This window comes from Salvelinus fontinalis, chromosome 32 (genome assembly GCF_029448725.1).
Source record: "Salvelinus fontinalis isolate EN_2023a chromosome 32, ASM2944872v1, whole genome shotgun sequence".
Lineage (NCBI taxonomy): Eukaryota > Metazoa > Chordata > Actinopteri > Salmoniformes > Salmonidae > Salvelinus > Salvelinus fontinalis.
In genome coordinates, this window is record NC_074696.1 from 30,925,595 (window position 1) to 30,948,142 (window position 22,548).

Below are 22,548 nucleotides of genomic sequence, written 5' to 3' on the forward strand. Positions count from 1 at the left end.
TTTTTTCAACCAAGATCTCAGCAATCACTGCCTCATTGCCTGCATCCGTAATGGGTCAGCGGTCAAACGACCTCCACTCATCACTGTCAAACGCTCCCTGAAACACTTTCTAAGGCCTTTCTAATCGACATGGCCGGGGTATCCTGGAAGGATATTGATCTCATCCCGTCAGTAGAGGATGCCTGGTTATTTTTTTATTTTTTTATTTTTTTAAATGCCTTCCTCACCATCTTAAATAAGCATGCCCCATTCAAGAAATGTAGAACCAGGAACAGATATAGCCCTTGGCTCTCTCCAGACCTGACTGCCCTTAACCAACACAAAAACATCCTATGGCGTTCTGCATTAGCATCGAACAGCCACCGTGATATGTAACTTTTCAGGGAAGCTAGAAACCAATATACACAGGCAGTTAGAAACCCAAGGCTAGCTTTTTCAAGCAGAAATTTGCTTCCTGCAACACAAACTCAAAAAAGTTTTGGGACACTGTAAAGTCCATGGAGAATAAGAACACCTCCTCCCAGCTGCCCACTGCACTGAGGATAGGAAACACTGTCACCACCGAAAAATCCACTATAATTGAGAATTTCAATAAGCATTTTTCAACGGCTGGCCATGCTTTCCACCTGGCTACCCCTACCCCGGTCAAAGGCACTGCACCCCCCACAGCAACTCGCCCAAGCCTTCCCCATTTCTCCTTCTCCCAAATCCAGTCAGCTGATGTTCTGAAAGAGCTGCAAAATTCGGACGCCTACAAATCAGCCGGGCTAGACAATCTGGACCCTTTCTTTCGAAAATGATCTGCCGAAATTTTTGCCATCCCCCTTTCCCAACGATTGGAAAGCAGCTGCAGTCATCCCCCTCTTCAAAGGGGGGGACACTCTTGACCCAAACTGCTACAGACCTATATCTATCCTACCCTGCCTTTCTAATGTCTTCGAAAGCCAAGTCAACAAACAGATTACCGACCATTTCGAATCCCACCATACCTTCTCCACTATGCAATCTGGTTTCAGAGCTGGTCATGGGTGCACCTCAGCCACGCTCAAGGTCCTAAACGATATCTTAACCGCCATCGATAAGAAAAAATACTGGACAACCGTATTCATTGACCTGGCCAAGGCTTTCGACTCTGTCAATCACCACATCCTCATCGGCAGACTCGATAGCCTTGGTTTCTCAAATGATTGCCTCGCTTGGTTCACCAACTACTTACTCTGATAGAGTTCAGTGTGTCAAATCAGAGGGCCTGTTGTCCGGGCCTCTGGCAGTCTCTATGGGGGTGCCACAGGGTTAAATTCTTGGACCGACTCTCTTCTCGGTATACATCAATGATGTCACTCTTGCTGCTGGTGAATCTCTGATCCACCTCTACGCAGACAACACCATTCTGTATACTTCTGGCCCTTCTTTGGACACTATGTTAACAACCCTCCAGACGAGCTTCAATGCCATACAACTCTCCTTCCCTGGCCTACAATTGCTCTTAAATACAAGTAAAACTAAATGCATGCTCTTCAACCGATCGCTACCTGCACCTGCACGCCCGTCCAACATCGCTACTCTGGATGTTTCTGACTTAAAATATGTGGACAACTACAAATACCTAGGTGTCTGGTTAGACTGTAAACTCTCCTTCCGGACTCACATCAAACATTTCCAATCCAAAGTTAAATCTATAATTGGCTTCCTATTTCGCAACAAAGCATCCTTCACTCATGCTGCCAAACATACCCTTGTAAAACTGACCATCCTACCGATCCTCGACTTCAGCGATGTCATCTATCACAGTGCCATCCGTTTTGTCACCAAAGCCCCATATACTACCCACCACTGCGACCTGTACGCTCTCGTTGGCTGGCCCTCGCTTCATACTCGTTGCCAAACCCACTGGCTCCAGGTCATCTACAAGACTCTGCTAGGTAAAGTCCCCCCTTATCTCAGCTCGCTGGTCACCATAGCAGCACCAACCTGTAGCACGCGCTCCAGCAGGTATATCTCTCTGGTCACCCCCAAAACCAATTCTTCCTTTGGCCGCCTCTCCTTCCAGTTCTCTGCTGCCAATGACAGGAATGTTCTCTGCTGCCAATGACTGGAATGAACTACAAAAATCTCTGAAACTGGAAACACTTATCTCCCTCACTAGCTTTAAGCACCAGCTGTCAGAGCAGCTCACAGATTACTGCACCTGTACACAGCCCATCTATAATTTTGCCCAAACAACTACCTCTCCCCCTACTGTATTTATTTATTTATTTTGCTCCTTTGCACCCCATTATTTCTATCTCTACTTTGCAATTTCTTCCACTGCAAATCTACCATTCCAGTGTTTTTCTTGCTATATTGTATTTACTTCGCCACCATGGCCTTTTTTTGCCTTTACCTCCCTTATCTCACCTCATTTGCTCACATTGTATATAGACTTATTTTTCTACTGTATTATTGACTGTATGTTTGTTTTACTCCATGTGTAACTCTGTGTTGTTGTATGTGTCGAACTGCTTTGCTTTATCTTGGCCAGGTCGCAATTGTAAATGAGAACTTGTTCTCAACTTGCCTACCTGGTTAAATATAGGTGGGGGGGAAAAATATAGTCATTCTAACTCTGTGGTGTTACTTTGTCTGTTCTAGTCATTCTAACACTATGTGGTGTTACTTTGTCCATTCTAGTCATTCTAACTCTGTGTGGTGTTACTTTGTCCGTTCTAGTCATTCTAACTCTGTGTGGTGTTACTTTGTCCGTTCTAGTCATTCTAACACTATGTGGTGTTACTTTGTCCATTCTAGTCATTCTAACTCTGTGTGGTGTTACTTTGTCCGTTCTAGTCATTCTAACACTATGTGGTGTTACTTTGTCCATTCTAGTCATTCTAACTCTGTGTGGTGTTACTTTGTCCATTCTAGTCATTCTAACTCTGTGTGGTGTTACTTTGTCCGTTCTAGTCATTCTAACACTATGTGGTGTTACTTTGTCCGTACTAGTCATTCTAACACTATGTGGTGTTACTTTGTTCGTTCCAGTCATTCTAACACTATGTGGTCTTACTTTGTCCATTCTAGTCATTCTAACTCTGTGTGGTGTTACTTTGTCCATTCTAGTCATTCTAACTCCATGTGGTTTTACTTTGTCCATTCTAGTCATTCTAACTCTGTGGTGTTACTTTGTCCATTCTAGTCTTTCTAACTCTGTGTGGTGTCACTTTGTCCGTTCTAGTCATTCTAACTCTGTGTGGTGTTACTTTGTCCACTCTAGTCATTCTAACTCTGTGTGGTGTTACTTTGTCCACTCTAGTCATTCTAACTCTGTGTGGTGTTACTTTGGCCACTCTAGTCATTCTAACTCTGTGTGGTGTTACTTTGTCCGTTCTAGTCATTCTAACTCTGTGTGGTGTTACTTTGTCCACTCTAGTCATTCTAACTCTGTGTGGTGTTACTTTGTCCACTCTAGTCATTCTAACTCTGTGTGGTGTTACTTTGTCCGTTCTAGTCATTCTAACACTATGTGGTGTTACTTTGTCCATTCTAGTCATTCTAACTCTGTGTGGTGTTACTTTGTCCGTTCTAGTCATTCTAACACTATGTGGTGTTACTTTGTCCGTTCTAGTCATTCTAACACTATGTGGTGTTACTTTGTCCATTCTAGTCATTCTAACTCTGTGTGGTGTTACTTTGTCCGTTCCAGTCATTCTAACACTATGTGGTCTTACTTTGTCCATTCTAGTCATTCTAACTCTGTGTGGTTTTACTTTGTCCGTTCTAGTCATTCTAACACTATGTGGTGTTACTTTGTCCATTCTAGTCATTCTAACTCTGTGTGGTGTTACTTTGTCCGTTCTAGTCATTCTAACTCTGTGTGGTGTTACTTTGTCCACTCTAGTCATTCTAACTCTGTGTGGTGTTACTTTGGCCACTCTAGTCATTCTAACTCTGTGTGGTGTTACTTTGTCCGTTCTAGTCATTCTAACCCTGTGTGGTGTTACTTTGTTCGTTCCAGTCATTCTAACACTATGTGGTCTTACTTTGTCCATTCTAGTCATTCTAACTCTGTGTGGTTTTACTTTGTCCGTTCTAGTCATTCTAACACTATGTGGTGTTACTTTGTCCATTCTAGTCATTCTAACTCTGTGGGGTGTTACTTTGTCCGTTCTAGTCATTCTAACTCTGTGTGGTGTTACTTTGTCCACTCTAGTCATTCTAACTCTGTGTGGTGTTACTTTGTCCATTCTAGTAATGTTAACACTATGTGGCTTTACAGCAGCACAGTATTATTCCAGTCATTATTCACGCTGTCAGCTGTGTGGTGGACCAGAGGAGCAGGTTTTCTTTATCATAACATATTATCAACCTAATGTCTTTATGACAGCTCTGTTTATCTGAGTACTTAGCATTAGCAGCATTAGCTCCCTAGCCAGCCCTACGACATACAGCCTTATGATGTCACCAAGGAAAGGTTCAACGGTTTTAACCTCAATTATAATCTTGTTGTTCTCCTCTGATAAATGCGTGTTACTGAGTGTTCAGGAACAGAAGGACTCGACAGGCAGAGCTAAATGTGGGTTCTTAGCCAACCAATCCGATTGGAGTGACAGGTTGACTTGCAGTGTTGCAGTTTTGCTCCCAGAAACCATGCTAGGCTAGAAGACATGGACGTGTGGGCGGTTTTGAGAAACGACTTGGCTGAGGAGCGGACTGCTCTGTAGGCTTTATACATAATGTGTTTTCTCTCTGAGATGTGAGAAGTTTTTAGATAATCGCAGTTCTTATTATGAGACCAATTACACAATAAGGATAATTATTTCCATTATTCCCTCCACTAATGGTTGAGAAGATGCATCTTTATTACTCTTTGGGTTGTTAAGGCAGTTTTACTTTTCAGGGTTCTCATTGCATCACCCTGAATGAGATTTGTGAATGGATATTATGTTTCTCAATCACAACATTCAGATATGACACTGGGGAATAAGGTTAGAGGAAAAAGACAATCTCAATGACCTTTGACCTAAAGACTGTTATAGTAGCACTTCCTGTATTTCTACTGTATGTAGCCTGGTCTGGTATTGTGTCTAACACCAAGCCTGGGGCAGTCTACACAGAGAGCTTCTTTTCCACATATAGAACAGACCATGAACTGTACAGTAATGGCCAGCCAGCCAACCGTGAATCTCTGTCGGCCTCGAGCCCTCAGCTCTCCTAACAGAGTCACTAGGCAACCAGGGAGCCACAGGCTTATCTATCAACCACTGGGCTGCAGCCAATTTAAAGCTACACTGGAGAATCATACTTCATAAATCCTCTCTTTTTATCTCTTTTTTTCTCTCTCCCTCTCTCACTCTCTCTTCACATATTTCTCAGGTGTATATTTGCCACTTTGTTAGTATGTTATCAAATCACATTTTATCTGTCACGTGCTTCATGAACAACAGGTGTAGAGTATCAGTGAAATGCTTACTTATGGGCCCTTCCTGACAATGCAGAGGAAAAAAATAATAATCGAAGGAATAAATAAATACACAATGTATATAGACTTTATTTTTTTTCTATTGTGTTGATGACTGTACGCTTGTTTATTCAATGTGTTACTCTGTGTTGTTGTTTGTGTCGCTTTGCTTTATCTTGGCCAGGTCGCAGTTGTAAATGAGAACTTGTTCTCAACTAGCCTACCTGGTTAAATAAAGGTGAAATATATATATTTTTTAAATGAGTAACGATAACTTGGCTATAGTTTCAAGGTGTACCAGTACCGATGTGCAAAGGTACGAGGTAATTGAGGTATCTACAGTTGAAGTCAGAAGTTTACATACACTTAGGTTGGAGTCATTAGAACTCGTTTTTCAACCACTCCACAAATGTCTTGTTAACAAACTATAGTTTTGGCAAGTCGGTTAGGACATCTACTTTGTGCATGACACAAGTCATTTTTCCAACAATTGTTTACAGACAGATTATTTCACTCATTGTATCACAATTCCAGTGGGTCAGAAGTTTACATACACTAAATTGACTGTGCCTTTAAACAGCTTGGAAAATTCCAGAAAATTATGTCATGGCTTTAGAAGCTTCTGACAGGCTAATTAACATAATTTGAGTCAATTGGAGGTGTACCTGTGGATGTATTTCAAGGCCTACATTCAAACTCAGTGCTTCTTTGCTTGACATCGTGGGAAAATCTAAAGAAATCAGCCAAGACCTCAGAATAAAAATTGGAGACCTCCACAAGTCTGATTCATCCTTGGGAGCAATTTCCAAACGCCTGAAGGTACCACGTTCATCTGTACAAACAATAGTACGCGAGTATAAACACCATGGGACCACGCAGCCGTCATACCGCTCAGGAAGGAGACGCGTTCTGTCTCCTAGAGATGAACGTACTTTGGTGCGAAAAGAGCAAATCAATCCCAGAACAACAACAAAGGACCTTGTAAAGATGCTGGAGGAAACAGGTACAAAAGTATCTATATCCACAGTAAAACTAGTCCTATATCAATATAACCTGAAAGGCCGCTCAGCAAGGAAGAAGCCACTGCTCCAAAACTGCCATAAAAAAGTCAGACTACGGTTTGCAACTGCACATGGGGACAAAGATCGTACTTTTTGGAGAAATGTCCTCTGGTCTGATGAAACAAAAATATTACTTTTTGGCCATAATGACCATCGTTATGTTTGGAGGGAAAAGGGGGAGGCTTGCAAGCCAAAGAACACCATCCCAACCGTGAAGCACGGGGGTGGCAGCATCTTGTTGTGGGAGTGCTTTGCTACAGGAGGGACTGGTGCACTTCACAAAATAGATGGCATCACGAGGGAGGAAAATTATGTAGATGTATTGAAGCAACATCTCAAGACATCAGTCAGGAAGTTAAAGCTTGGTCGCAAATAGACAATAACATCAAGCATACTTCCAAAGTTGTGGCAAAATGGCTTAAGGACAACAAAGGCAAAATATTGGAGTGGCCATCACAAAGCCCTGACCTCAATCCCATAGAAAAATTGTGGGCAGATTTGTGGGCAGCATGTGTGAGCAAGGAGGCCTACAAACCTGACTCAGTTACACCAGCTCTGTCAGGAGGAATGAGCCAAAATTCACCCAACTTTTTGTGGGAAGCTTGTGGACGGCTACCCAAAATGTTTGACCCAAGTTAAACAATTTAAAGGCAATGCTACCAAATACTAATTGAGTGTATGTAAACTTCTGACCCACTGGGAATGTGATGAAAGAAATAAAAGCTGAAATAAATCATTCCCTCTACTATTATTCTGACATTTCACATTCTTAAAATGAAGTGGTGATCCTAACTGACCTAAGACAGGGAATTTTTACTCTGATTAAATGTCAGGAATTGTGAAAAACTGAGTATTAGGCTAAAGTTTATGTAAACTTCCGACTTCAGCTGTACATATAGGTAGGGACAAAGTGACTATGCAACAGGATAGATAATAAACAGTAACAGCAGCGTATGTGATGAGTCAAAAGAGTTACTGCAAAAAGGGTCAGTGCAGATAGTCCGGGTAGCTATTGGTTAACTGTTTAACTAACTATTTAGCAGTCTTTTGGCTTGGGGGTAGAAGCTGTTCAGGCTCCTGTTGGTTCCAGACTTGGTGCATCGGTACCGCTTGCTCTGGGTGTGGCTGCAGTCTAGTTTTGTCACTAAAGGAACTTGCCCTTGTCTCATATCCAGTTAAAGGGAGCGAAAATGCCACTGTACTATTTTACCTTAGTTTTAAAATTAATACTTGTGATTCCTTTCATTTGCAAATGTCATCAGAGACACTGAGGCCCCAGCCCCCTCCAGACCAGTGTGTAGTCCTTAACCCTAGCTCACCCGTCTCTGCGTCGCCAGGGAGAAGCCAGTGTGGAGGGAGTTCTCAACCAGTTGGTCCTCGAGCACCTGCAGCTGGCACCTCTACAGTGGGGTGAGTACACATACACACACATACACACACACTGTGCGATGTATGAGATGCTTGGCATTACCTTTGACGTAAAACCACTGAAATGTATATTTTTGTCCCTACTCAAATGATCCGTCCAAAGACATTATGATCATGGATCGTGATGGAGCATGAACGGTTTGGACTTGTTTGGATCAAAAGTGTCAATCACCATCGTTCCTATGGAGGTGCCGAACCCGACAAACCCAAACCACTAGACCTGGCAATTAACACACCAGCCCACACAATCCCACCACATCGGTCTCAAGTCATGTTTTCTATTTGCATTTCTAATAGACAGCGGGGCTATTTTAGGGAGCTGTCAGAAGGCAGTACTGGAGTGGCTGGGGGACGTGTGAATCACCCTGGGACACCACGGAGAGACTTGGAGGAGCTTCCCTCCCTTTCTGGGGCTCACCATCTGTGAACCGCCTCTCAAATAATCAGCTTTAATTTATTTATTAAGTGTGTGCGGGGGTGTATTTATGTTCGATTAACAGTGCTGCCTTTTCTTGGAGGTTAGTGAGTGTGTTCATTAGTCAGTTTAGTGTCTCCTGGTTTATCAGAAAGAGAGATATCTGTTACGGTGACTAAACAGATATCTAGCAGTAGATGAGGACATTTTATCTTCAGCGTTTCTGTTCTCATGAACAATTCTCCAAACTCACTTCTGTCTGAGTCATCAAAGGACCCAGATCTTCTGACAAAAGAGGATCTACTTCTTTTATTTCTAGTCTACTACTATCAGAGGAACATTTTAGGTCATTTTGAGGAGCACATCATCACACTGCAGTCTTCAGGAGGGTGTGTGTGTGTGCGTGCGTGCGTGCGTGTGAGAGAATGGTGTTATCAGAGTAGCTATCATGGTCTCAATGATGGACCTTCTCTAAGCATTCTCCCTCAGGATCAAATAATCCCAACACAGAGTGGGTGGATTCATTTAATATGGTTACAGCTAAAGTTAGCCTCTTACAGTAGACACATGATTGGCTAACTTTTAGCCTAGGGTTAGGTATACTGTATTTTCATACTGCAATCCGTTTAGCCGTGAAGCATTTGGTACATAATGTTTTCTCTTTTATATGTTTTGAGTGTGGTGTATAGAATTGTCTTACCAGGTTGTGGCCATGTTAGAAGAGATAAGAAAGTGATGGTTATTTACTCTAATTCCTTTGAATCAGGAATATCTTGTTTGCTTTCCATTGTTGCTTAGTTTAGGTGTGGTCTAATTGGGTTAGTGAGAGACTATTTGTCCTGATGTCTCGACAGTGTTCCTAATGATAGATAATGACAGAAGTCACTTTGCCCCAAGATATCATTGATGAGCAGCTATGTGTCAACAAAATCAATAACTCATCCGCACAATTTGTTCATTCTTGTATCATTCGATTTTTTTAAATATTTAACCCTTATTTTACCAGTACTGTAATGACCTGTGGAATAGTTACAGGGGAGAAGGGGTGAATGAGCCAATTGGAAGCTGGGGGTGATTAGGTGGCCAGATTGGGAATTTAGTCAGGACACCAGGGTTAACACCCCGAAGAATACAGTGGCCTCCATCATTCTTAAATGGAAGAAGTTTGGAACCACCAAGACTCTTCCTAAAGCTGGCCGCCCGGCCAATCTGAGCAATCGGGGGAGAAGGGCCTTGGCCAGGGAGGTAACCAAGAACCTGATGGTCACTCTGACAGAGCTCTAAATTTCCTCTGTGGAGATGGGAGAATCTTCCAGAAGGACAACCATTTCTGCAGCACTCCACCAATCAGGCCTTGATGGTAGAATGGCCAGACGGAACCCACTTCTCAGTAAAAGGCAAATGACAGCCCGCTTGGAGTTTGCCAAAAGTCACCTAAAGGACTCTCAGACTATGAGAAACAAGATTCTCTCGTCTGATGAAACCAAGATTGAACTCTTTGGCCTGAATGCCAAGCGTCACATCTGGAAGAAACCTGGCACCATCCCTATGATGCAGCACGGTGGTGGCAGCATCATGCTGTGGGGATGTTTTTCAGTGTCATGGACTGGGAGACTAGTCAGGATCGAGGGAAAGATGAAGGGAGCAAAGTACAGAGAGATCCTTGATGAAAACCTGCTCCTGAGCGCTCAGGACCTCAGACTGTGGTGAAGGTTCACCTTCCAACAGGACAACGACCCTAAGCACACAGCCAAGACAATGCAGGAATGGCTTCGGTACATGTCTCTGAATGTCCTTGAGTGGTCCAGCCAGAGCCTGAACTTGAACCCGATTGAACATCTCTGGAGAGACCTGAAAATAGCTGTGCAGCGACGCTCCCCATCCAACCCGACAGAGCTTTAGAGGATCTACAGTGACTTCTTCACATTACCATATTGTAGCAACCCATGAATATTTAATGGTGGACTTTTCCAACAATGGAAAAACGGGGAAAGTGGCAGAAACAGAAAGGGTCTTTATGCCTTCCTGTTTGCTTAGGGCCTTATTATTGAATGGGGAGTGAGGGAGTCAGCCATAGAGCATGGGACCATTAGGAAATGATTACCCCCTTTAGGCAGCAGCAGAGCAACATCAACCTAGCTACTACAGAACAGAGTACACACACACACACACACACACACACACACGATGATCTATATCAGTCACTTTCTCTAATGCCTTGGCGGGGAAGAGGATATTCTATTCACCAGCCAATTACAGAGTAGTAATGTAAGGTGTATTTAAATGGCTGGTACCTCCCTTTATTAGTACTGTTTCAGTGTGAGGTATGGAGGGGGACTAAGTAGCCATGTAAACAGGCTGCACTGCATTACTTCTACGTTAACATGTTAATCGTGATTCATTCTGGTCTAGCGAGCCTCAACAAAATCATTTGGTAAATTCTATGAGTGACCCTTTTTCTTTTTCAATAGTGTTTCTCTTTATTTTGTAAGCATTTATATTTTTTCACTGTTTCGTGCTTCAACATTTTCTCTACAAACCAATTACTTGTTTAGTTTATGTGCCATGTAGTTCTTTATCTACACTGAGTGTACAAAACATTCGGACCTACTCTTTCCATGAGATAGACTGACCAGGGGAATCCAGGTGAAAGCTATGATCCCTTATTTATGTCACTTGTTAAATCCACAAGACACACATTTCAGCACCTTTGAACGGGGTATGGTAGTAGGTGCCAGGCACACCAGTTTGTGTCAAGAGCTGCAACGCTGCTGGGTTTTTCACGTTCAACAGTTTCCTGTGTGTATCAAGACTGGTCCGCCAACTTAACAAATCTGTGGGGTGGGGGTGGGGGGGGACAACTTAAAATTAGGAAGGTGTTCCTAATGTTTGGTATACACAGTGTATATAATAATAATTAATTAACATAATTATTTGCACCCATGATAAAGATTGACAGCAACAAATACTATAAAATAAATTATGCAAATACTGAGCTATATTGTATGCAAAAAAGTTATGAAACAAATTAGATTATTTTTATACTAATACAATTGCTCAGATAAATAAATTACACAGATTGTGTGTAATAAGTAATTTAAAAAAATCTAAAAAGATAAGTTATTGGCTCCTCTGTTTGTAATACTCCAGCACCCTCCCCTTGTGAGGACAACAACACTGAGCCTTGTTCTAAATGTTTTATGAGGTTGGAGAATACATTGTGAGGGGTCTTAGACAATTCCTCAATACAGAATCTTTTCAGATCGTTTTAGCCAAAATCCTTTTGTGTTCTCCAATCTCATGAAACAGAAAAAGGCTGTGTCGTTATCCTCGGAAGGTGAGGGTATTACAAACAGGGGAGCCAATAATTGTGACCCCTGTCTTTTATCAAATGTATTTTTTATTACTTGTTAAAATGGCAATCTGCAGTTGCTACATTCATTTTTAGACATATGAATTAGATATATACCCATTTTGATTCTTGAAGAAAATAACTTATAAATGCTTCATGAGCTTGGTTTCACTGTTGTACCCCATCAGAACCAAAAATATCAGCTTGTTTTTCTCCAATGTTTGTAAACAATTTAAATGAAGTAAATTTAGTAAACATCCCCAAAACATGGTTAAAACTATAAAAGTGGTATCATGGATGGTTAGTCCTTGCATCCATAGCTCTGTCTATGAATTTGAGAGTGGTTACATTTCTCCAGGATCATCCCTCAGCTGGCAGGGAGTACACTTTGTTGTTTCAGCTGCTGATTGCCGCTTTAAACAAAATCTCTTTCTCTGAGCAATTGTATTAATATACAATAGAATTTGAGCATACAAATTAGCTCAATATTTGTATTATTATTTTATACAATTTTTGATGCTCATCTTTTCTGGTGTTATGCGGGCCACCTGCCCTGCTCTCTACATAGCCTGCTATTGGGCCTCTCCATGGGCAGAAAGCATCAATACTATTGGCTGACTGAGCAGGTGTAATGGCTGACTCCTCTCACAGCGATTTGTTGATTCGTGGCCATTTTTCATCAAGAATCGTGTGGACATGTGTCTCAATCGATTTCTGTCTGTTTGGCAGATGCTCTGGATAATAAATATGCCTACAACTTCAACGATGATGTCAACATTGGACACACACCTGTCTGCGGCAGCAGAAAAGCTAGGTACTTTATTTGATAGTGTTCCACACACCCACCCACCCTGCGTAAATGTCATCTGAGGTACCTTGGTGTATCTTCCCCTATTGTTTTTCAAAAGGTTACTCGCTGGTCGGCCTGATTATCTGTGACAAACGATCCTGACACTACAGAAAACCTGGAGGGGTCTTCTCCTCCAAAACATGAGTCACAGAAAGAGGGATGGAGGGATAGAGATGAATGGTTCGAAAGAGATGGACAGATATCATTAAATGAGAGCAATATAATACCCTGGTGAATTGAAGGGGTGAGAAGGAACTATTAACTGCATTTAACCATAAACTATTGTTTTAATCTGCAACATCGCCATGGGATGTACATCTCCAAATATGTTTGGCTGTTTGTCACTCTGTTTACGGCTAGCTGTCAGAGACCATGTTGCTTTAGGGTTCAGTCAGTGGGCTGTGTGTTCCCTGTAGTACCAGTCACCTTCCATGGGGAGCGTAGAGAGAAATGGATGCACCTTTAGAGAGCCTGGCTTTCTCGATTCTTGACCACATATGGCCCCCTGGTTACGGGAGTTTGAGCCCTGGTCTCTGCCACCTTCTGTATGCTCTACTATCTGTCTCCGTACCTCCCTGTTTCAGTCTGTTTCAAAACGTTTCCTCCCTACTAAACAGGGCCCATACAGGGCGGGTGGCAGAAGCAGCAGCAGTAGCAGGGTTTGTGTGTTCTGCAGCCCGTTATAGTGCTATGTTCATAGCGTTGAAATCTTTCTGAACAAGGCCCAGGGAACCAGGTAGCAGCAGTAGCAGGGTTTACGTGTTCTGCAGCCGGCCTGGAGTAGCGTTATGGAAATAGCCTCATTGATTACTGCTCCTCTGCTGACAATTGAATTAAAGCCAAAGTGGCACACCTTCTCTTGGGTGTCTCCACGTCAGCTTAATAGACTGGAGTTAAATAAACAGACATCTGCATGACCCTGCACAGGCAACTGGCTCTCAGGGGCTCTGACTGACCCTACGTCCCACATGGCACCCTACTCCCTTTTTAGTGCATTACCTTTGACCAGAGCCCTGTATACAGTATCATGGATCTGCAGTAGCTAAGCAGTGGGAGAGAGGAGAGACCTAGATATGGCGAGAGAGAAACACAAGGAGAGGGAGAGGACTTTGCCCTTCCAGGCTGCCGGGAACCTGTCTTAACGGAATTCAAATTCATCCATGAATGGCAAGACAAATGTTTGGGTTGATAAAGAGGTCAACAGGGAGAGAGAGAGAGATGAAGGGAGAGAGTAAGGTGGGGCAGCTGTAAAAGGCAGGAGATCATTTAATAAGACAGCTCTTTTTGAACTGGCTCTGTGTGTGTGTGCGTGTGTCTGCTCAGACAGATGGTAGTTTGGAGTGGTTACAGGCGGCTGGGTGATCAGTACACACTGGGGACATCTTAGGCGGGTAATGTGCCTTTAAGGCTCTGGTCAGGAGCCCAAAAGCCAGGAGGAAGAGCACCATGGTGGTGCTGGATGGGACTGGGCACGGTACACCCTCCCTGACCATGAGATTGGACAGTCTTGTCCTCTGCTGGGGATGGGTAGAGAGACTGGTGCAGATACAGTACATACACATAGTCTAGTCAGCCTTATGCACCCAGAGGTAAGGCTGGGATGGAGATAGTGTATGCGGGGAGGAAGAGGATGGCTCCCCTGGGAAGAAGAGGATGGCTCCCCTGGGAGGATCATGGTAGCTGTGTGGCCTGATGCCATCCTGATCCAGGCTTTCACATGGCTTCCAGTCCCTCAGCTCCCAATGGTCCTATCACTCTACTGATGACAACACAGGAGAGATGGACTTACTTTGAAAAATTTTGGTCTCATGGTTCTCTGCAGTCTAGCCCTGACAGTGAGTGGGTGATTGAAGCGGCTGAGCGGAAGGGGCTGCTGTGATGAACAGGTCCCCCATACTAAACAGTGCCTGAAGAGTTGCGAGTGGCCAAAGAGAAGGAGGTGAAAATCAGGGGTGATTCTGTCAGGAGCTGCCCCATTTATTTGCTTGTTTTTTAGCCCTGTCACCCAGACTCTGTCTATCAGCCCTCCTTATCATCAAGCAGAGATTCCATGTCCATCACGTTCCACAGGTATATCTTTGCCACATTAGTTACACAGTAGCTACACCATCTTCCTTCTTCTTCTCTTCTCTGTGGACAGTCAATATCAACCTGACAACTGTCCCATTGTAACAATAGCTAGCCGCTCCACTGTTGTTCATGTGAATAATCCTCCTCATCCCCAACATGTGCTTATTAGGAGTATCGCAGCATATACACAGTAATTTAGTATTTACCAGAGCTTTGTCATTCTGAAACTGGCTTCTGTTGTGTTTGAACCTCAGCATTAGGGGAACAACACAAACATGGAGAGGATGATTTGTTTGGCTTTGGGCTGAAGAGGATCAGAACGTGATCCTAGCTATCGCTCTGCTGGGCTAATGTTGTGATCAGAGACCAGACTGCCGTGGCCGTTCCTGGGTCATTCCAGCCCCTGTGCCCTGCGAAGTTGGGAACTTCCAGTGGATAGAATGTTAGCACATTGAGAGCTGTCCTCTGTGAGGATGGGATATATGGATGTATTGGTCTAGAGTTAGGACATTGAATGGCCTTAGTGTGCCTGTTTATCGGACATTTATCACGGCCGGAGAACAATCCAGACTGTCAGCGTGTCACTTTGGATGATGAGTGGGCATAAATCATAAGTCTTCCTCTCCTCCTCCACCTACAGCACCAGCCGGGTCGGCAGAGATAGCCAGCACACAACACCACATTATGCAGATGCATGTAGAATATCTACCACACAGATTTGGTCTTAAATTATATAGTTTCAATCCCGTTTCGTGTGATTTAGTGTTACGGTGGTGTTTGAAACAGCTAAAGTATTTTCAAGACCTAAACATCTATTTATTTTCTATGTTCTCCAGCTTAGCCACATTTTTTACTTACCATATTGTTAAGCCATTTCCCAGTCCTGTTTCCCCACTACTCCACTTTCCATCAAATAAAAACTCCTTTTATTGATTTCTGTAAAGGAAACAAGAGTTTCCCCAGAGGCAGCCTTTTCATCCCTGAAAGACAAATTACCTGACATTTCTAAACGAAACACAGCTGTGTGTGTCTGTGTCTCCTGTGTGTGTCTGTGTCTCCTGTGTTTGTGGCGCTATAATGTGTCAGAGCTAGACTTTACAGATTTCTGCTTTCTTTATACTGCTCTCCTCGTGCTTGCACCATCTATCACATATCCTGGTTAAACCAGACTGAATACAAGGTTTAATCAGGCGCTATAGTACTGCTAGCTATAGTACTGTTGGTGAAACGTACTGTCAGCTAGCTATAGTACTGTTGGTGAAACGTACTGTCAGCTAGCTAAAGTACTGTTGGTGAAACGTACTGTCAGCTAGCTATAGTACTGTTGGTGAAACGTACAGGCAGCTAGCTAGACTACTGTTGGTGAAACGTACAGTCAGCTAGCTAGACTACTGTTGGTGAAACATACTGTCTGCTAGCTAGACTAATGTTGGTGAAATGTTGGTGAAACGTACCGTCAGCTAGCTATACTACTGTTGGTGAAACATAACGTTAGCTAGCTATACTACTGTTGGTGAAACGTACTGTTTGCTAGCTATACTACTGTTGGTGAAACGTACTGTCTGCTAGCAATAATACTGTTGGTTAAACGTACTGTCTGCTAGCTATAGTACTGTTGGTGAAACATACCATTAGCTAGCTATAGTACTGTTGATGAAACGTACTGTCTGCTAGCTAGACTACTGTTGGTGAAACATACCGTTAGCTAGCTATAGTACTGTTGGTGAACCCTACATGTACAGGTGATCATGTCGGGACTCTATTGTAAGTAAGCTGTTTAATGCGAGTTGAGGAATGAAATGCATCTGTGTGTACCGCTCCCTCATTTGAATATATATGGCCTCTTTGATTCAACATCTAAGCGAAGAGTATCAGTCCAATAGCTTATTTGCTACCTGCTGGTTTGTCATGATTAGGTATTCAGATAGTTGGGGAAAACTATATTAGGCTACACAATGCAACACTACACACAGTCAGGAGCAAGAGAGAATCTTTCAGACATTGCATTATCACCTCTTTCTCTCTCTATCCTCTCTCTCTCGCTCTCTCACACTCTCTGTCTCTCTCTCTCAGGCCATATTTTTATCACAGTCATGCAAAGTGTCACCATCACCTGTGTTTTTCCCACTACTATCACATTTGTATTACTTGGCTGAATGGATGTTATTTTTTGTTGTTTGTGGGTGTAGAATTTTGGTGGATCGTACATGGTTTTAAGGTTTGGCACGTTTTAGTTGGTTATTTGAATGTGCTGTCAAAGTAATGTGAGACCCAGGTGAAGACCGTAAAGTAATCTTGTAATTGCATAACACGTTTGATGAAACTACCGTGTAATTCTCTTAGACAATCACTAACTGATTACAGCTGTACAATTACTCTGAGCCACTTTCTTGTTCTCCAAAAATAAAAGCTATTATTAGTGAATAGGCAAATAATCGACCTTCATTTGTTTCCGTCTGGCACTTATAGATATGACCAAAAAGTGCTTGTTAAAACTCTTGTTATCACTTCTGTATTTAGCTCATAATTTTTAGCAACCTTTTCTAATATTGGTAATGATCTCACAAACGTATGAAGTGCTACATATTGTGTAAGGTTGATTTGATGATCTTCATTGTTTAATGGAAAATGAAACTATGTGAACAGAATTTCCTTGAGTTTACCCACAACATCCCTGGTGTTACTCTGTGTTCCAGTGTATGCCTTCCAGCAGTACAGTACTTTGAGAGGCGTGGATGGAACACTGTTCACCCTACACCCTTTGACCCCTCCTGTCTGTGATATAACAGACAGTGACATCATAACAGCAGCGCATCCACCCGAGTGAACCTCTGAGGGAGCAATACGTTCCCTTACTGTGTTCAGTTTCCGTGTTCCGTTCCGTAAGCATTTTGCTCCATATTCTGAGTCATCATCAGGATGTCCAGGTCAGTGAAGACTGCTGTGGTAGTTTGATGATGCTGGGACATGACACAGGCTCTCAGGGGGAAAGAAAGGACAGTCTATCAGGGCCACACGAGGGCCAGCAGCCTGCCTGTCTGTCATTTGTGTGCTGTCCTGTCAGCAGGCTGTGTGTGTGAACACTAAGAGCTGTCAGTTAACCTGCAGGAATCTGTTGAGCTGCTGTCACCTGCTGACTGCTGTCATCTGACTGACTGCTGCTTCTGGAGAGCCCTGTCACTCCAGTTGTTTGAGAAGAGACATACTGTATTCTTTATTCACTGGTGACTCATGGTCTTTGAAGACCAGGAGACTCTACATTCTCATGTGTGCCAGCCCTGCATTTTATTGAGAGCCCTGGCTGGGGAAAAGAGGCACTGTCAGGGCTTCTTCTCCCATGCAGGGCTGGCTGTCATTCATAGAGAGAAGGAGAGTATTTTCAGCTTGGGAAGCATCATTTTCAGGCGCAGGCTCACACACGCAGTGTGTGTGGGTATCGGACTGTGAGATCCACGTCCTGGATGAGTCACGTTGGACAACCAGAACCTGTTGGTCTGAGCAAGCCTGACCCACACCAATGACCATCGATTCCTCTCTACAGGCTGACATGCGTCCCTGAATGTTACTCTCATTTATTGGAAGAAATGATAAAAACAACCTGTCTGTCTGGTGCAGGGCGGGAGGGAGGGACAGTAGTATTCCCCTCATCTCCTTTTCCTCTGCCACAGCAAGGCCACCCGTCATGGGGTTGGAGTAATTGGTTTGTGGGACCTGGCTGGATCGATGCGGAGGCCTCATTTAGCCACAGCCGCAGTCAGATATCCTCAGCAGCTACATGGGAAAGACAGACTTATTCACAGTCTTACGGAGTCAACCCGATATGAACGGCACTGCGTATCGATGGGCCAGTCACCAGGCACAGTCAGATATCCTTAGGGAGAGAGATATACACACTGGGCCTTGGATAGAGAGCGAGAGAGAGAGGGACACACACTGGGCCGTCAGAGAGAGAGAGAGAGAGAGAGAGGGAAGATGGAGGAGAGAGAGTGTCACCCAGGGTCATTGAGAAGGAGGGAGGAGAGCGAGAGAATTACATTTTTTCTTCGACTAAACACAAACCTTCCTAGGCTTGGCCTGTATACATACAGTATATATTCAGAAAGTATTCACACCCATTGACTTTTTCCACATTTTGTTGTCTTACAGCCTGAATTTAAAATTGATTAAATTGAGATTTTGTGTCACTGGTCTACACACAATACCCAATAATGTCAAAGTGAAATTGTTTAATTCATTAATAAAAAATGAAACCCTGAAATGTCTTAAGTAGTCAATAAGTATTCGACCTCTTTGTTATGGCAAGCCTAAATAAATTCAGGAGTAAAAATGTGCTTCACAAGTCACAAAATAAGTTGCATGGACTCACTGTGTGTGCAGTAATAGTGGTTAACATGCTTTTTTAATGACTACCCAATCTCTGTACCCCACACATACAATTATCTGTAAGGTCCCTTATTCGAGAAATTAATTTCAACCACAAAGACCAGGGAGGTTTTCCAAAGAAGTGTAGATGGGTAAAAAAAATCTGACTGAATATCATGGTGAAGTTAAATTATGCTTTGGATGGTGTATCAATACACCCAGTCACTACTAATATACAGGTGTCCTTCTTAACTCAGTTGCTGAAGAGGAAGGAAACCGCTCAGGGATTTCACCATGAGGCCGATGGTGTCTTTAAAACAGTTGGAGTTTAATGGCTGTGACAGGAGAAAACTGAGGGTGGATCAACAACATTGTAGTTACTCCACAATACTAACCTAATTCACAGAGTGAAAAGGAAGATTACAAATATTCCAAAACATGCATCTTGTTTGCAACAAGTCACTAAAGTAATAGTCCAAAAAAATGTGGCAAAGCACTTTGTCCTGAATAAAAAGTGTTGTTTGGGGCAAATCGAATAGAACACATTACTGAGTACCACTCTCCATATTTTCAGGCATACTGGTGGCTGCATCATGTTATGGGTATGCTTGTAATCGTTAAGGACTGGGAGTATTTCAGGATAACAAAAAAACAGAATGGAGCTAAGCACAGGTCAATTTCTAGTGTGCATTCCCCAGACACAGGGAGATCAATTCACCTTTAGCAGGACAGTCGCCTAAAACACAGGGCGAAATCTACACTGGAGTTGCTTACTAAGAAGACTGAATGTTCCCAGTTACAGTTTTGACCTAGATCTACTTGAATATCTTTGGCAAAACCTGAAAACGGTTGTTTAGCAAGGATCAACAACCAATTTGACAGCGCTTGAAGAATTTTGAAAATAATAATGGGCAGGTGTGGAAAGCTCTTAGAGACTTACCCACAAATACTCACAGTTGTAATCGCTGTCAATGGTGCTTCTTCAAAGTATTGACTCAAGGGTGTGAATACTTATGTAAATTAAAATTTCAATACATTTGCACAAAAAAACAGATAACTTTGTTTTCTTTTTGTCAGTATGGAGTATTGTGTGTAGATGGGTGGGAAAAAATCTAATCCATTTTGAATTCAGGCTGTAACACAACAAAATGTGGAATAAGTCAAGGGGTATGAAGGCACTGTACTCTGCAAATAGCACGCTATTCCCTATACAGTGCACAAGTGTACCTTTGACCAAAAGTAGTGCACCCTATAGGGAGTAGGGTGCTGTTTGGGACGCAGGCATAGTAGCCTACATCTTCAAGTGTATGCTATTTATTTCATACATGGCTGTGCAGTCGGCCTAGATTGAAACGTGAAAGACCAGGGCATAGCCTTAAATATTGTCCACCCGCAGATTCACAGTGGTGATTAGCCAAGTCTGTTACAACACAAGGCTTTGTTTGTCCTCTCTATAGCCAGTCCTTACATGGCTGTCTTCTCCAGCTGACTGAACACACACACACACACACACACACACACACACACACACACACACACACACACACACACACACACACACACACACACACACACACACACACACACACACACACACACACACACACACACACACACACACACACACACACACACACACACACACACACACACACACACTATGATAGTTCCTTGGTGGCGTTCTCACTTCAGGGTAGTGTGTGTTTTCTACTCTTCACCTCCCTTTAACACGCCACAGCCTTTTGTTCCTGCCGGTGGCTGGTCTGCCATTATTCCCCTGGCCTAGCTGGTTTTTGAAGACAATTGAACACACACACACACACACACACAATGGAACACCGCTCCTGGTCTGTAATTAGCTTCAGCTATCCCACCAGTTAGTTTATTTATAAAGCTGCTCTTTCTCTCGCTCTCTCACTTCTTTGCTACCACTCTCCCTCTACCTGTCTCTCTGTGCACACAATGGGCAGAGCAGAGGAGGCTGTAGACTCTAAGGGAAGATGACGCAATCCTGTCTAATATTATGCAGATCAGACAGATGTAGAGGAAGAAGAGGAGACTGCTGTTAGTTCTAATGAGTCTCATGTCGTTGTTTAGTATGGATGGGAGAGACCACGGTGGCCAGCTTTCATCCACAAACTTTGCCAATATTTTCTGGAGTTCTCCAAGGTCTGCATGCCAACTTCCATTCCATCCATTTCCCTTCCCTGCACAGAAATACCTTGGAAACACAGGCAGGCGGTACTGTAGCACCAGGGCAGACTAGACCGTGCCCTATGTCTGCGTCCCAAATCGCACCCCATCCCCTTATAGTGCACTACTTTTGACCAGAGTCCTGGTCAAAAGTAGTTCACTGCATAGGGGATAGGGTGCTATTTGGGATGCATATTATGACTAAGAGCTAAATTCCCTGGCAGGCAGGCAGGCAGCAGAGCGAGTGAGTGACTGAGCTGAGAACGTGGTCCCTGCCAAAAGCATCCATCTTAAAATGAATATGGTGCCCTATATCTCCTCCTGCAATGTTTTGGCAGCTCCACTCCATTTAATCCCTAAATGTACTTCCTCTGCTACCTCCTAGCGACCACTATTACCAGGGACCTGTGGACTGATACCACACTGTAAAAAGAAAGTAACTGCTGCTTTACTAGGTTATAGTTACAGTGTACAGATCTATTGTTGCTAATGTTGGTACAGGCTAACTAATTCGATCTAATTGGTTATATTCCACTCATTATTTCCTCAAATAGCTAGAGGACCTAGATAGCAGAGCAACATTTTCTCACACCCGCAAAATACCTTGCACTGAGTAATTTCCCAAGATTACCAGGACCCTTTGCTTCTACTCTCTTGTCTGTGTCAGTTCAGTGAGATCACAGGGTTGTTTGACTTCCTCAGTCTCTCATTGTGGCGACAGATATGCATGCCCTGTCAGTCATTGTTATAATATTAAATTACACTTTGAAGCTCTGTCAGAGTGACCATCGGGTTCTTGGTCACCTCCCTGACCAAGACCCTTCTCCCCCGATTGCTCAGTTTGGCCGGGAGGCCAGCCCTAGGAAGAGTCTTGGTGGTTCCAAACTTCTTCCATTTAAGAATGATGGAGGCCACCGTGTTCTTGGGGACTTTCAATGCTGTAGACATTTTTTGGTACGCTTCACCAGATCTGTGCTTTGACACAATCCTGTCTCGGAGCTCTACGGACATCTCCTTCAACCTCATGGCTTGGTTTTTGCTCTGACATGCACTGTCAACTGTGTGACCTTATATAGACAGGTGTGTGCCTTTCCAAATCATGTCCAATCAATTGAATTTACCACAAGTGGAGTCCAATCAAGTTGTAGAAACATCTCAAGGATGATCAATGGAAACAGGATGCACCTGAGCTCAATTTCAAGTCTCACAGCAAAGGGTCTGAATACTTATGTAAATAAGGTGTGTATGTATATATATATAAAAATTACTAACATTTCTAAAAACCGGTTTTCGCTTTGTCATTATGGGGTATTGCGTGTAGATTGATGATAAAAAAATGTAATACATTTTCGAATAAGGCTGCAACGTAACGGGGGTCTG

At 43.2% G+C, this 22,548-nt stretch overlaps 1 protein-coding gene across 5 annotated transcripts in view; it reads left to right on the forward strand.

The window, feature by feature from the left end:
- Positions 1-22,548, forward strand: part of LOC129831073 (trafficking protein particle complex subunit 9-like) — a 364,192-nt gene that overhangs the window by 284,979 nt on the left and 56,665 nt on the right. For all 5 annotated transcript variants that reach the window (XM_055894093.1, XM_055894098.1, XM_055894095.1 and 2 more), the window contains one exon: positions 7,817-7,908. In XM_055894093.1, the coding sequence (XP_055750068.1) occupies positions 7,817-7,908 (92 nt within the window). The remainder of the gene's footprint in view (positions 1-7,816; positions 7,909-22,548) is intronic.